Consider the following 15134-nt stretch of genomic DNA (forward strand, 5'->3'; position numbering starts at 1 on the left):
TAGTGCCTAAATAGTGCAAATGTGCAATGTGTGAAAAAACTCAAATGAAAAAAACACACATTATCAAAATAAAGAAGGAATTCATCTCTTACCCCTAAGCTGGGGGCCAAACTGGAAAGTTAGTGTCCAAATCCAACCAAACTCAAAAATACACAGCCTGAAAGAACTTAGCTTCTCCGTGTGTAGTGGAGGTGGTGATCCACAAGCAGTAAGTAAAGTAAACGTCCAAACGTTTAGCTAATTGTGGTGGTCAACTAGTCTTGAAAGATAATCCTTCTTTTTTTAATGTTTCAAACAGTTTTTATTGTGTTGATTTCTAGTGCCTAAATAGTGCAAATGTGCAATGTGTGAAAAAACTCAAATGAAAAAAACACACATTATCAAAATAAAGAAGGAATTCATCTCTTACCCCTAAACTGGGGGCCAAACTGGAAAGTTAGTATCCAAATCCAACCAAACAGCACAGTTACTTACCGTAACAGGTGTTATCCAGGGACAGCAGGCATATATTCTCAAATGTGGGTGACGTCATCTACGGAGCCCCAGCGCGGACAGCTTTTCAAGCAAACTTGATTGAAGTTTCAAGTTTGCACACTGCACCACGCATGTGCATGCCTTCTCGCCCACTAGAGGGCGCATCCCACCTCGTGGTCCTCAGTTCCATAACTAGCAAAGAAGCCATCCCCGGGGAGGCGGGCGGGTTGTGAGAATATATGCCTGCTGTCCCTGGATAACACCTGTTACGGTAAGTAACTGTGCTTTATCCCAGGACAAGCAGGCATGATATTCTCACATGTGGGTGACCTCCAAGCCAACCAAAAAAGGGCAGGTGGGAGGATGGCAATTTAGGAAAACAGATTTTGCAAAACTGACTGGCCAAACCGGCCGTCACTCCTGGATAAAGTGTCCAGACAGTAATGAGAGGTGAATGTATGAACCGAAGACCAAGTGGCAGCCTTACATATGTCCTCCATCGGAGTGGATCGGAGGAAGGCTATCGAAGCTGCCATCGCTCGGACCTTGTGCCCCGTGACTCGACCCGGGGGAGGAAGGCCAGCCTGAGCATAGCAAAAGGAAATGCAAGCAGCCAACCAGTTAGACAGAGTGCGCTTGGAAACTGGATGCCCTAATCGATTGGGATCGAAGGACAAAAACAATTGAGGGACCTTCCGATGAGACCTGGTGCGTTGAAGGTAATACGCCAACGCCCTCTTACAGTCAAGCGTGTGAAGCGCCGCCTCGCCAGGATGGGAGTGGGGCTTGGGAAAGAACACAGGAAGGACAATGGACTGATTGAGGTGGAAATCAGAAACAACCTTAGGGACAAACTTAGGATGGGTGCGGAGAACCACCTTGTCATGATGGAAGACGGTGAAAGGGGGATCCGCAACCAAGGCTTGCAACTCCCCAATCCGCCTAGCGGAGGTGAGGGCAATCAGAAACACCGCCTTCCAAGTCAGAAATTTCAAGAGGGACTTGTTGAGTGGCTCAAAAGGGGGTTTCATCAGTTGAGCTAAAACCACATTCAAATTCCACACGACAGGAGGAGGCTTAAGAGGGGGACAAACCCTGAGTAACCCTTTCATGAAGCGTGTCACCAAGGGATGGAGTGACAGAGGGCGTCCATCCAGATGTTGGTGGAAAGCAGAAATCGCACTAAGATGAACACGCACCGAAGTGGTTTTCAAGCCAGAGCGCGACAAATGGAATAAATAGTCCAGAACCGAGGATACCGGAACCGATACCGGATCCAGGTGAAAAGACGAGCACCAGGTGGAAAACCTGGTCCATTTCTGCGAATAGCAAAGCCTCGTCGAGATCTTGCGGGAGGCTTCCAGCACCTCCCTCACCGATTGAGATAGATCCGGAGGAGTCAGGGAACAAGAAACCAAGCTGTCAGGTGCAATGACTGCAGATTGGGATGTAACATGGATCCTTGACTCTGAGACAGCAGAGAAGGAAAGACAGGCAGAAGAAGAGGCTCCCTGGCACTGAGCTGAAGCAGCAGGGAGAACCAATGCTGACGCGGCCACCGAGGTGCTATGAGAATCATCGTGGCCGTGGACGATTTTAGATGTACTAACGTTCGCATGATCAGAGGGAAAGGAGGGAATGCATACAGGAACCTCCCTTCCCAATCGAGAAGGAAGGCATCCGCCTCCAGATGATCCCGCGAGTACATCCGAGAACAATACAGTGGTAGTTTGTGTGTCTCCGGAGAGGCAAACAGATCCACCTGTGGCGTTCCCCAGCGAGCGAAAACCTCGTGCAGAACTGCTGAGTGTAGAGTCCACTCGTGCGGTTGCAGAAGTCGACTGAGTTTGTCCGCCAGACAATTCAGTTCTCCTTGGATGTAGACCGCCCGGAGGAAGATGTTCCGGGAGACCGCCCACTCCCAAAGGCGAAGAGCCTCGGAACAGAGGGGCCAAGACCCCGTTCCCCCCTGCTTGTTCACATAGTACATTGCCACCTGATTGTCCGTGCGGACGAGGACCACCTGGTCCTGCAATATGTGAACGAAGGCTCGAAGTGCTAGGAAGATGGCCCGAAGCTCTAGCACGTTGATATGACACCGACGGTCTTCTGCCGACCACAGGCCCTGCATGCGAAGACCGTCGAGGTGGGCTCCCCACGCGTACTCCGAGGAGTCCGTGGTCAGGACCTTGCGAAAAGGAGGAGTGCGAAACAGTAGCCCCATGGACAGATTTGAAGAGTCTGTCCACCAACGCAGCGATTTCCGCAAAAGCGGAGTCACCGAAATGAGGCGAGACACCGGATCGCACTCCTGACGCCACTGGGACGCGAGGGTCCACTGAGGGATCCTCAGATGCAGCCTCGCAAACGGCGTGACATGTACCGTCGAGGCCATATGACCGAGCAGCATCATCATGCGCTTGGCCGACACCATCGATAGTTGAGAGACCTGGCGGCCCATCCGTACCAAGGCTTCCAACCGCTGGGTCGGAAGGTAGGAGCGCAGGCGCACCGTGTCCAGCACCGCACCTATGAATTGAAGAGACTGAGCCGGCCTCAACTGAGACTTTGGAAAGTTTATCTCGAACCCGAGAGTTTGCAGGAAGGCAATAGACTGTCGGGTCGCTGAGATAACCCCCTCCCTGGTCGGGGCTTTGATGAGCCAATCGTCCAGGTAAGGGAACACATGAAGCCCACGAGACCTCAGGGCTGCCGCAACCACCACCATGCACTTCGTGAATACTCGTGGGGACGCGGCCAGGCCGAAGGGCAGTACCCTGTACTAGAGGTGGAGGTCCCCCACCTGGAATCGTAAAAATCTTCGGCAGGCGGGGTGCACCGGAACATGGGTATATGCTTCCTTCAAGTCGAGGGAGCACATCCAGTCCCCTTCCTCCAAGAGAGGATACAAAACCGGGAGAGATAGCATTCGAAACTTCTCCCGGACCAGGAATTTGTTGAGCTTCCTGAGGTCCAGTATGGGGCGCAGGTCCCCGGTCTTTTTTGGGACCAAAAAGTAACGGGAGTAAAACCCCGTACCCCACTGGTCCTTGGGGACCGGCTCGACCGCCCGAAGCTTCAAGAGGGCTTTGGCTTCGGTCAGAAGGGTCGGTAGCTGCGAACGGTTGCAAGAGACTAAACTTGGGGGACTGTCCGGCGGCGAGGACACAAAGATGAGCGAGTAGCCCTCGGAGACGATCCGGAGCACCCAAGCGTCTGAGGTAATCCCGGTCCATGCCTCCCGGAAGGACCGAAGACGCCCCCCGATAGGAAGGGGTTACTGTGAAAGTGCGGAGGGGAACCCGCCCCGTCCGCTCAGCCCGTCAAAAGGAAGGCGCGGGCTTAGAAGGGCCCTGCGCCGGGGCTTGGGTTTGACCCCCTCTGCCTCGCTGAGACGGACGTCTCGGAGGCGGTCTCGAGAAAGCCGGGGTCGACTTCTGAGGGTATCGGCGCGGCGGAGGCCGGAAGGGTTTCTGCGGCGGGGGCCTAGGTTTGGGGCGGACCAGGGATGCTAAAGAGCGCTCCTGCTCCGACAACCGCTTGGTCGCCGCGTCCAATGACTCGTCAAATAACTCGGACCCCACACAAGGCAAGTCTGCAAGACGTTCCTGCAGGTTTGGGTCCATATCGAGGGTGCGAAGCCAGGCCAAGCGGCGCATGGCCACCGCGAAGGCCGACACCCTCGAAACCAGCTCAAAGGCGTCGTACACTGCATGGAATAGGTACAACCGCAATTGAGACAGGTTGGATATAAACTTATCGAATCCTGCTCTTTGGGAGTCCGGTAACGAGTTTCGATATTGAGGAAGGTCCTTCACCATACCACGCAAATAGGAGGAAAAGGTGAAGGCGTAATTTAGAACCCTGGTGGCCATCAGGGAATTTGAATAGAGGCGACGGCCAAACTTGTCCAGGGTCCGCCCCTCCCTGCCGGGTGGAACCGCCGCAGAAACCCGTGAGGGCTGTGATTTTTTAAGAGCAGACTCCACCAGAAGAGACTGGTGGGAGAGCTGCGCCTTATCGAACCCTTTAGGGGGAATCGTCCTATACTTCGATTCAATTTTTGAAGGCACAGACGTGACTGTAAGAGGGTTTGACAAGTTCTTCAGCCAGGTCTGCAGAAGGACACTGTTGAGAGGGAGTCTAGGCACCTCTCTAGGAGGAGTGGGAAGGTCCTGTTCCTCCAAAAATTCTTTGGAATACTGAGAACCTACCATCAGGTCAATCCCCAGGGCTCGGGCCATGTCCTGAACAAAGGATGAAAATGAGGACGGCCTAGCCTGGGGAGACGGGGTTCTCGACCGCCCCACCGAGGAGAGGGGGAGGCCTCATGAGAATAATGAGGATCCCTAACAGATCCCGAATCCCAGGATCCCCTCTCCAAGGCCCTCGAGGGGGAAGGGGAATTTATCCTCCTCGCAGAACCCTTGGGCGAGGACCCCGGGGTCCGTGGAACACTCTCCCATTTTCTCGGCGAGGCGGCACGGGAAGACTTCCCACGAGGTGAGCGGAGGAGCCTCGGGTTGTCGAGGCGCAACTCCGACACCTGCAGCGCCTCGCCCCCGAGCGATGAGGAACGATCGCGCCGAGGCGAGCCTCGGGGCCGCTTAGACTTCCTCGATCGGCGCCTCGTCCGAGGTCGCGTCGAGGGCGAGGCGTCCCGGGAAGACCCGGAGGAAGAGGAGGAAAGACGGCGCACTCTGCGCAACTTTTCTTTGGGCCTCACACTCCGCTCAGGAGGCTCCCCCGAGGTCGAGGTCAGGGGCGGGGCCGAGACCGAGGTGAACGGGGCCACAGTACCCGAGACCGAGGTCGCCGAGGCCGGGGCTCCCGAGGTCGAGGGGGCCGAGGCCGGGGCCTCCGAGACCGAAGGCGCCCCGGCCGAGGTCGCCGGAACCGCAGCACGCTGCAACACTTCCAGGGCTCCCGACAGCTCCGATGAGATCAAGGCTCGAAGGAGATCCTGGAAGGCCGGAATCCCCACGAAGGTGGGGAGTTCCGAGTCCGGGGCACACTCCCTGGAGGGCGACCTCGGTCTCGAGTATTCCCTCGGGGTGTGCGGAGTCGAGGTCCGATGCGGGGCCGGGGTCGACCCACCCGCCTTAGCCTGAGTTGAGGATGGCTTCTTTGCTGAAGGGGATGGAACAGAGGACTTACCCGAAGCTGGCTTCGCTGACGACGTCTTCGAAGACGAGGGCCGAGGCCGAGGTCAAGGCCGGGGCCGAAGCCGAGGCCGACGTCGAGGCCTTAGGCGGCGCGTCGACGGCGAACAATTCAGCCATTCTGGCCTTACGGCGGTGGAGGGCCCTGTTTTGGAAAGTTGCACAGCGATTACACGACGCTGTCGGATGTTCGGGCCCAAGACAGACAATGCACCACCGGTGAGGGTCAGTGATGGAAAGTAACCTCTCACACCGGCTGCACTTTTTGAATCCCGTAACAGGACGGGACATCAACGAAGAAAAAGAAGAAGGCCGGGAACGACCGACGTCCCGCGGCCACGGCTTCCGGGAGCCCCCGGAGCCCAACGAAAAACAAAATATTTTTTTTTTTTTTTTTTTTTAAAGAAAAGAACCGAAAAGAAAACAGCACCGCGAACTAATTCGATGGAAAAACAAACTAAACGCGGCAGCTAGAAGGCAAAACACTGGAGCTCAGATCCACAGGGCTTTCTTGCTCCGCGGAAAAAATTGAACTGAGGACCACGAGGTGGGATGCGCCCTCTAGTGGGCGAGAAGGCATGCACATGCGTGGTGCAGTGTGCAAACTTGAAACTTCAATCAAGTTTGCTTGAAAAGCTGTCCGCGCTGGGGCTCCGTAGATGACGTCACCCACATGTGAGAATATCATGCCTGCTTGTCCTGGGATAATCAAAAATACACAGCCTGAAAGAACTTAGCTTCTCCGTGTGTAGTGGAGGTGGTGATCCACAAGCAGTAAGTAAAGTAAACGTCCAAACGTTTACTTTACTTACTGCTTGTGGATCACCACCTCCACTACACACGGAGAAGCTAAGTTCTTTCAGGCTGTGTATTTTTGAGTTTGGTTGGATTTGGACACTAACTTTCCAGTTTGGCCCCCAGCTTAGGGGTAAGAGATGAATTCCTTCTTTATTTTGATAATGTGTGTTTTTTTCATTTGAGTTTTTTCACACATTGCACATTTGCACTATTTAGGCACTAGAAATCAACACAATAAAAACTGTTTGAAACATTAAAAAAAGAAGGATTATCGTTCAAGACTAGGGACTTTCCTGATGCATCACTTCCGCCGCATCCAACACTGACAGGAAAGTAAGGCAAGGGACCCTATCAACAGCTCCAATCTGTTGGTAGTTTAGCAGGAATTTTCTGTAAACCTGTTGTAGGCATTGCACAATCTGCTAATGAGCTTGTTTTAATGCTAGCATGGGAAGTTTGTTCTCTGCTTCCAGGCTCAATAAACAGTTGCCGAAAGCCACAGTGCATTGGCAGCAGAATAACGTTTCACTTAGACTGGCTAAAACCTATCTACATGAAACCTTGCAAGTATGACAAGATTTGAGCACCTGCTCCTGAATTGTTTCTATTACTCTTTGGAATAATACTTCACTCTACCTTCAAACAGAACATTTGAAGGTTTAAAGCTATCCTACTTATTTTCTTTTTTAAAATTTATTTATTTAATTTTAATACAATATGTTTTTACACATATGAACAAGCAAATCAGGTGACTCAAAATTCCAAAGGCAATTAAAAAAAACCAAAAAAACTTCACATACATATTGTGAAACAGTCCACGTCATGAGAGGTAAAGAGAAAATAAATCAACAATAGAAATGATATATACAGAATAATACAATCCTATTTGGTACCTATTATCTATTCAACCTTTAATAAACCCACCCATCCCATCCTACTTCTTTTCTAAAGCATTTACACATGACTCTAAATGATGGTAACTTCCCATCACTCCTTTCGCTATCTCACCTCAGAAAATTTGTTCTTTACTGTCCTATCTTTTTAATACCTATCTCCCTCCTTTGCATCTCCTCCCTTGATTAAAATTATTATTTTCCTTATCCACATCCTCTCCCTTTTAGCTCTATTATGTTTGGCTTGTAAACTGCTTAGTTTTTTGCGGTATATTAAATAAAATTGAACTGTGAACTTATAAATACTAAACTTGCTCAGATAGCCATCTTTACATGCGTGACTTGAGGGCAGCCTTTTTTTTTAAGAGACTTTTTGTGTTTTGAAAAGTGAACAATGCATAAAGGACCCCTGGAGCTTAAAGACCAACAACGAAAGAGAAAATAGGAAAAAGGAGATGCTCTAGGGAGCCTCCTTTTGAAGAAAGGTTACTAGGTTTATGCCAACCTACTGCAGAGCGGAATTAAGACTGATCTGACCCAGATACTGATTCTGGTACAAGCAACAATTTTATTTATCTGCCTTTATATTCACCTATAAGAACTGGTTACTTTCGACTTAGCTTAGTTGCACATTTATAAATGGGAAATAAACAGTGATAAATAAAGGGGCCTGGCAAGCCACATGGTTATTTTATTGCATCAGAATTTCCTGCAATCCTTACAACTTTCTTCGTTGCTTCGCCACATCTGCTTGACACCAGATCATCACTATGTATCAATAATCTTAATTACCCTATCCAACCTACCATAAAGATACTAGGTGTAACTTTGGATCAGTTCCTAACCATGAGAGACCAGGTGGACTCCTTGATCAGAAAGGGATTTTTCACTCTCTGGAAACTCAGATTCATTAAAGCTTATTTCGATACAGCGGCATTCAGAACCCTAGTCCAATCCCTCGTACTGAGTCTACTTGCCTATTTAGCAATTTCCCAAAAGAACATGCAGCGTTTACAATTGATGCAAAATGCAGCGGTCAAACTGATCTTTGGGCTGAGGAAGTTTGACCACGTGACACCCTACTACCGGCAGCTGCATTGGCTGCCAATGGAGGCGCGCGTAAAGTTTAAATTTGCCTGCTTCTGCTTCAAAGCACTACACGGACTTGCCCCTAAATATATAACTGACCTTTTCGTCTTCTCAGCCAACAGACACAAGAGAAGCTCACATTCCAACTTCGTTTCCCCCCCAGTGAGAGGTTGTAAATTGAAAACACACCATGAACATCTTCTCTCGCACCAAGCAGCATCATGGGGTAAAGACCTAGAACAATTGCTTTCGCCCACTACTTATGAGGAATTTAGGAAACGTCTGAAAACACACCTGTTCCTAAAGTATCTAGACAACTGATCCTCTCTTCTCTCTCCCCTCTATAGCAATTAACTTGTTCTATTGATCACTCTCTCCTCAAAAATGGATTTCCTGTCCTATTAACCCTCTTTCTTCCTCCCCTCTTAAAGTCAATCAATTTGTGCCTTTGCTTAATCTTTGTAAACCGCATAGAACTTCACGGTATTGCGGTATATAAGCTGTTATTATTATTATTATAACTCCTTCCTCTGCACTGAATTGTAAGACCACCTCCTGCTGGTGAACATACCCCTATGTGTAATGTTCATGCACATACTGCATTTGTGTTTGTACATGTGTGCTGACCCTTCTCACCGAATATAACTGAAGAGTGAAACGGATCACATCTCTCTGCATTTCAGCGCTTTGTCATGACCCTCTCTGGCATAGTGTGCAAAGTATTCAAATAGCACCAGCAAGGTCCCATTGTAAAGCAGCCGACCCTGTATGCCACTCACCTCTCGCCTCATCTTCTAGTCCTGCCAGCAGAGCGTAGAATATGTGATAATTCCTCTCCCCGGGATTCTGCCTTACCACTCGGTTCTATTTATAATGGGAAAAAAAAAATCCCTCAGTTTCCAGTCAGCTTTTTTGTTCTGTTTTTATTTAATTAAAGAGTTCAAGTGCAGCTTATGTGAAAGAAATGCATACTTACTTTTTCTAATAAATCTTTGTTTGAAAAAAATGCTGAGTCAAGGAACACAGATGGTACAAGCAACTATAGTCAGATTCTCTCATCCCTGAATTTAAAAGTATTACACAAGTGTTTTCACCCTAGAGAAGCTGCGTAAGAGCATTTTAAAAACTGCTCCTCTTGCCTCAAAGCCCATTTAAAATGGTGTGGGACGGTGAGAAAGCAAAACAACTGCACTAGGAGCAAACCCCCCCCCCCAAAAAAAAAACAAAAAACCCAACCCCAAACAAAAACATGATAATGCAACAGGGGAAGAACATCTTAGAACGTACAATATATATATGCAAACATTTACAAATTTCATAATTACTGGAGACCTTTTAAAGCAATGCAGCATATCACCCATTCTTCCAGAAAGCTCACATATCCTGCTATCAGATTCATTAACTTGAAAAGGTTGTTCTCTGTTTTTCTGAAGACTGATCCATAGTGCACTCTTGACTGAAAATACCTCTTACCCTACGATGAGGCATTACATACTTTCTTTAAGGAAAGGCTCAGTGCTATACATGTTTATCTACAGTATAATCTCAGTTATCCAGTACACAAGGGGATTGGTTGGTACTAGATAACTATTTTCCCAATTGACAGAGCGCTGTGTTAGAACACAGATCTCAATCCCCTCCTCCCTCCCTCCTGCCCGAAGCACCAGCGCAGCAGAAGTCCTGAGCCAAAAGGCGCTCCTTTCTCCCTCAAGCCCTGAAGGAGCAGAAGCAGGCAGTCCTGAGCCACAAACCCCCTCGCTTGCTCACTAACCTCCCTCCTTTACCCGAAGTGCAGCCAGTCCGCAAGAAAGAGCCTCATAACAGGCTGCTCATGGCCAGCCCCCAGCAGGGTCATTCCTTTGACACGAATGAGAGGAAAGGCCCTGCTGGGGCTGGCCACGAGCTGCCTGTTTTGAGGCTGCCTCCTGATGACCGGCTGCAATTTGGGTAAGGGAGGGAGGGAGGAAGCGAGCGAAGGGGTTCGTGGTTCAGGACCACCACATGCTTCTGCCACTTCAGGGTTTGAGGCAGGGAGGAGGGATTTGCTGCTCAAGACCGCTGCCGTGCTGATGCTTCAGGGCAGGAGGAAGGGAGGTCCGTCATTCAGCTGTTTTGGGGCTTGAGAGAGGGAGGGAGGGGGGATTTGTGGCTCAGGACACTGGTGCACTGGTGCTTCAGGTCAGGAGAGAGGTGGAGTTCATGGCTCAGGACTGCCGTTGCTTCTAGTTTTTCAGGATTTGAGGGAGGGCTCAGGATCTCTTGTTGCTTCGGGGGACATTTTTTTTTCACAAGCAATTTTTTTGCCAGTTGGGTGAGATGGCCAGTTAACTGAGATTCTACTGTACCATCTTTCACCAACAAGAAAGCAAGATCTCTTTTCTAGCACACACACTCATGGAACATTTTCAGCCTGACAGTACTAAGATTATATGCAAATGCTGATCTATATATGCAGCCTTAGTACAGTGAAAGCATGCTTACACATGACCTGCATTCCTTTTTCAAATAAGTAGATCAATTATTATTTTTGTTTGTTTTAAGAAAGCATTCATTGCCAATGTTCTCTTTCCATTCTTCTCATCTGCCATCCTGTTGTGTTGCAATGACACTGTTGGAAAACGCTGGAAAATCTCTCAGCATACCATCTTCATCTCCACCCCCCCCCCACACACACCTATAAAAACATAACAGGCCTGGGAGCACTAATGGACAGGATACAATCTACAATTTTTCCTCCCTGAATGTTGCCCTTCTGGCAGATGCTCAGTTGAACAAACTTGCCAAAGCGGCTTGAGTTATTGTTGTAAACAGTCTTCGCATTGCCAAAAGCCTCCATGATTGGACTGCAAAGATAGATGGAAAGGAGAAAAAGTGATTAGTTGGAGACCAGGCATGCAAGCAACCAGATCTAATGCAACTGGAACAGCCACAGCAGCACATAAAGTCATTGGTGCAACAGAGGATTCCCATTCCTTAAACATATTCTAGAAGCCTTTCACAGGCATCAGCCAACACAGATTTTTAGCCGGAACACCTGACGGTGAGGACAGGAGGCAGTACAGGGACCATAATAGTATGGAGTATGTCTTAGGAGAGACTACATCTAGATTTTGCATGCATTAACCATACAGTCTTGTTTTCATGTGATTTTATTCTGGCTTTGCCTACATCTCAGTACGATTCTATGTTAAATATGCTGCAGCTCCATAGCTGAACCAGTGGCATAGCCAGCGGCCTGAGTTGGCAGCCCCCTCCCCCAACCTCATCACACCTTTGCTGACAGGGATGCTCAAGCCCTGCCAGGTGAAGACTATCCCTGCCAGAGCCCAGCCTGCATGACCTGAGCAGCAGAAATAGTCAGGCTGTTCCAGCCTCTCACCCCTGCCAGCCAAGTACTGGCTGCCAAAGTGTTGGATGAGACCAGAGCCCAACTTGGAGGAAGCCAAGGCCCTGTGACAATGCCACTGGTGTTAACAAAATTTGAAGTATTCTTTCCGCCCCCATCTTCCTCCCCACCACCTGTGAAGGGAAGAGTTGCCTCAGAAGGACAATGATGTCCTTCCCATATCTCGTTAGATCTACATGTTGCCTACTATTAGGTGGCTTCCTTCAACACTGTAATTTCATTAAGGAGAGCAGAGTCTTACAGTAAAATAGTAAATGACGGCATATAAAGTCCTGAACGCTCCATCCAGTCTGTCCACTAGTTATTCTCATTAAAAATAGATGATTAAAATTGTCTCTTCTTTGATATTTCTGAGCCATAGACTAACCTGGTGTCGTCCTAGGTTCCAACTGCTGAAGTTGCCATCTAAGCTCACTCCAGCCTATCTAACAATACCGTTGTTTGCAGGATATCTACTGTAAAGTCTGGTCAGTAACGTCCTAATGTTCCAAGTTAGTGGTGTTCCCATTGATGCCCTCCCCAGCCCATCCTACACCAAATCACCATATGAAAATAAACTGTGGCTTCTTAGTAACCCACCAGTGTAACAGCTCCCACAGCAGCGCCATAAGGGCAGGCTGAGTGGATGTGGCTGAGATTTGTAATTCGAGGGGTCGCCATTCTAGACAAAACAAAAACTCAACATAGAAAATCTTTAAAATGATGTTATGCCAAATCTAAAAATATGAAATTTGGGACACATTTTTCAAATATAATCCAGAGATACATGGGTTTCTACAAAAAAAAGAAAAAAAAAAAAATTCCTGCCAGGCAGCTAAGTGGCAGCCACATCTTCTCCAAGAAGGGAGGGGGCTGACAGCAAGACACATTCCCAGTTGTAACCCACCATACTCAGGCCAACAGCCTTAAGAAACACCAAACCTGGAGATTTGCATTAAAGAAAAGAAGAAATTTTTTTTTAAAAACCCAAACAGTTAAATGTGACAATCATGCAAAGGAGCTAACTTTTCAAATCGATTGGGAGCACTATATTCAAAACTAATTACCCCTCATTGGATACAGTGAGGGCAATTGCTCAAAATTGAGGATGCTCAAGCACCCATTGAGCTGGCACTTATACATTCATGCCACAGCCAGTCAGGAAGCTGTGCCCTCTCTCCCACCGTTCCCATGTGTAAGCCATGGGATGTTCCAATACTGTACCTGCTCTCCAGGATAGCTTGCTCCACACACGCAGTCTTCACCTTCTGTGATAGCTCCAGCGAGTGCTGGCTCATGGCGGAGAGAAATTTGAGAATTAGTTTTGTGCTTTCTGTTTTACCCGCTCCGCTCTCACCACTGAAAGACAAAGAGAAAAAGTAAGCCATCAAACTTTGTTTCTTGCAGGCCAGAAAGCTTTGCGCTAGCCCCTCATTCACATGTTCCAATCCTCCATTTACAATACATAGCTCATCCATCAACAGTCTGCTTGATCACATGCATGGTAAAGTCTATAAATAGAAACAAGCTGGTGAGTCACTAAGCAAATAGGTTAATATTTTCTAATTTGTCTTCCCAGGCCCGTCTGCTGTCTGCCACAATGTTAAATACAGTCACAAAAAAAAAAAAAAAGAACTTGGGTCAACTCCCCCAGCTGAGAACTTCCATTCTCTGGAACTGCTAGCTGCTTGCACACTGGTGACACCTAGTGTAGGGTTTTGAAAGAGACCTCCGGTGTCTAGATGACTTACTGCAGGAACTGGATTAAAGATTTTTTTAAAAAGGAAAGGAACATGGGATGAGCCAGTGGTTAAAGTGGCAAGTGCTATGCATTGCCGCACAGAAGGATTCTGATTCTATACTTGAGTTGGCTGGGGGAGAAGGATATGTTTAGCAAAGCTGGACAGCTGGTGCTCAGTTTTGGAGTCCATGATTGCAGAGTTATGTATGGTCCTCAGACAACTCTCTAATGACCAGATTAGGTATGTTGAAGTTCAGGGAACACATAAAATAATGGAACAAGGGGGAAACCCCCAGGTAGTTGTGAATTAGGACACCTGGCACCACTTCTCAGCCCTAGATTCAACTAAACAGAAAGCTCATAGGAGGGAGGAGGGAGGGGGAGTTAAATCCATGTGCAGCATGGTTCAAGGAATTCTTTCTAAGGTGTGTGTATGTGTGTGTGTATAAAGATTGGTATATAAATGCCATGTTATTATTTTTTTTTAACCACTGGTAAGAGGAAAAACAGAAAAAACAATCCAGCAATATAAACTGTTTTAATTTATGTCCATAGGGGGGTTGCACATCAGAGAAAATATGCACTAAAAAAGATGTAGGAAAAAAGCCTCAAAGCACGCAACAGCACTTTACTGCAAAGTAAGTCAAGCTGTTTATTCATATCATTGGCATTAAAAAAAATAAAAAAACTCCACTGTTCTTTGGCATATCTTTCTCAAAATGAAAAAAAAACCCTCTGTGTGTGCACGTGAAAAAACTTATTTGGTCACGCTGAGCTGCTCCCAAGGAATCTTCATCTCCAACTCGGGTCACGTCCCACGTCATTGCTCAGTCCATAATACACCATAAATCTAAAAAAAAATCCCAACAGGGTACCTTGTTTCGCCAAATACCGCACATCAGCTGCTTCAGGGGAAATTACACAAACAATGGCGTGTGCACACAGAGGGTTTATTTTTCATTTTGAGAATGAGTATGCCAAAGAACAGTGGACTTTTTTTTTATGCCGATGATGTTAACAAATGGTGACTGGACAAAAGCGCGCGAGACTTCAGTGTACCGACATTGCAGTGCAGACAAATCGGCGCATGACCCCAGCACGCCGCTTAAAAAGTTACTTTTAAAGAGCTCCAACACAGGGTGTGAGTGGGGAACCCCCCCCCCCCACTTTACTTCATACTCTTCGCACTGCCGTGGGGGATGGGGGTGGGGGGTGCAACCCCCCACATTATAGAGAAAACTTAACTTTTTCCTAAAAAAAATCAGGAAAAAGTTAAGTTTACTCTATAATGGAGGGTTCCAACCCCTCAACCTCCCCCCAACGGTAGCGCAAAGAGTATGACGTAAACTGGGGGGGGGGGGTTCCCCACTCATACCCCGTGTCAGAGCTCTTTAAAAGTAACATTTTAGGCAGCACGCTGGGGTCTTGCACCGATTTGTCAGCGCTGCAATGTCGGCGCGCCGAAGTCCCTCGCGCGAAATGACTATGAACCGAATAAACAGCTTGACTTTGCTGTTGTGTGCTTTGAGGCTTTATTCTCCACCTTTTGTAGTGCATATTTTCTCTGATGTGCAACCCCCCCCTGCCGCCGC

At 48.1% G+C, this 15134-nt stretch overlaps 1 protein-coding gene across 1 annotated transcript in view; it reads right to left on the minus strand.

The window, feature by feature from the left end:
- The window catches only part of MYO10 (myosin X), a 522066-nt gene that overhangs the window by 205200 nt on the left and 301732 nt on the right, over positions 1-15134 (minus strand). Inside the window, exons 5-8 of the mRNA XM_033935250.1 lie at positions 13026-13160; positions 11135-11259; positions 9393-9406; positions 9196-9280 (exon numbers count right to left, since the gene is read on the minus strand). Coding sequence (XP_033791141.1) covers positions 9196-9280; positions 9393-9406; positions 11135-11259; positions 13026-13160 — 359 coding nt within the window. The remainder of the gene's footprint in view (positions 1-9195; positions 9281-9392; positions 9407-11134; positions 11260-13025; positions 13161-15134) is intronic.

The sequence above is a fragment of the Geotrypetes seraphini genome, chromosome 2 (genome assembly GCF_902459505.1).
Source record: "Geotrypetes seraphini chromosome 2, aGeoSer1.1, whole genome shotgun sequence".
NCBI lineage: Eukaryota > Metazoa > Chordata > Amphibia > Gymnophiona > Dermophiidae > Geotrypetes > Geotrypetes seraphini.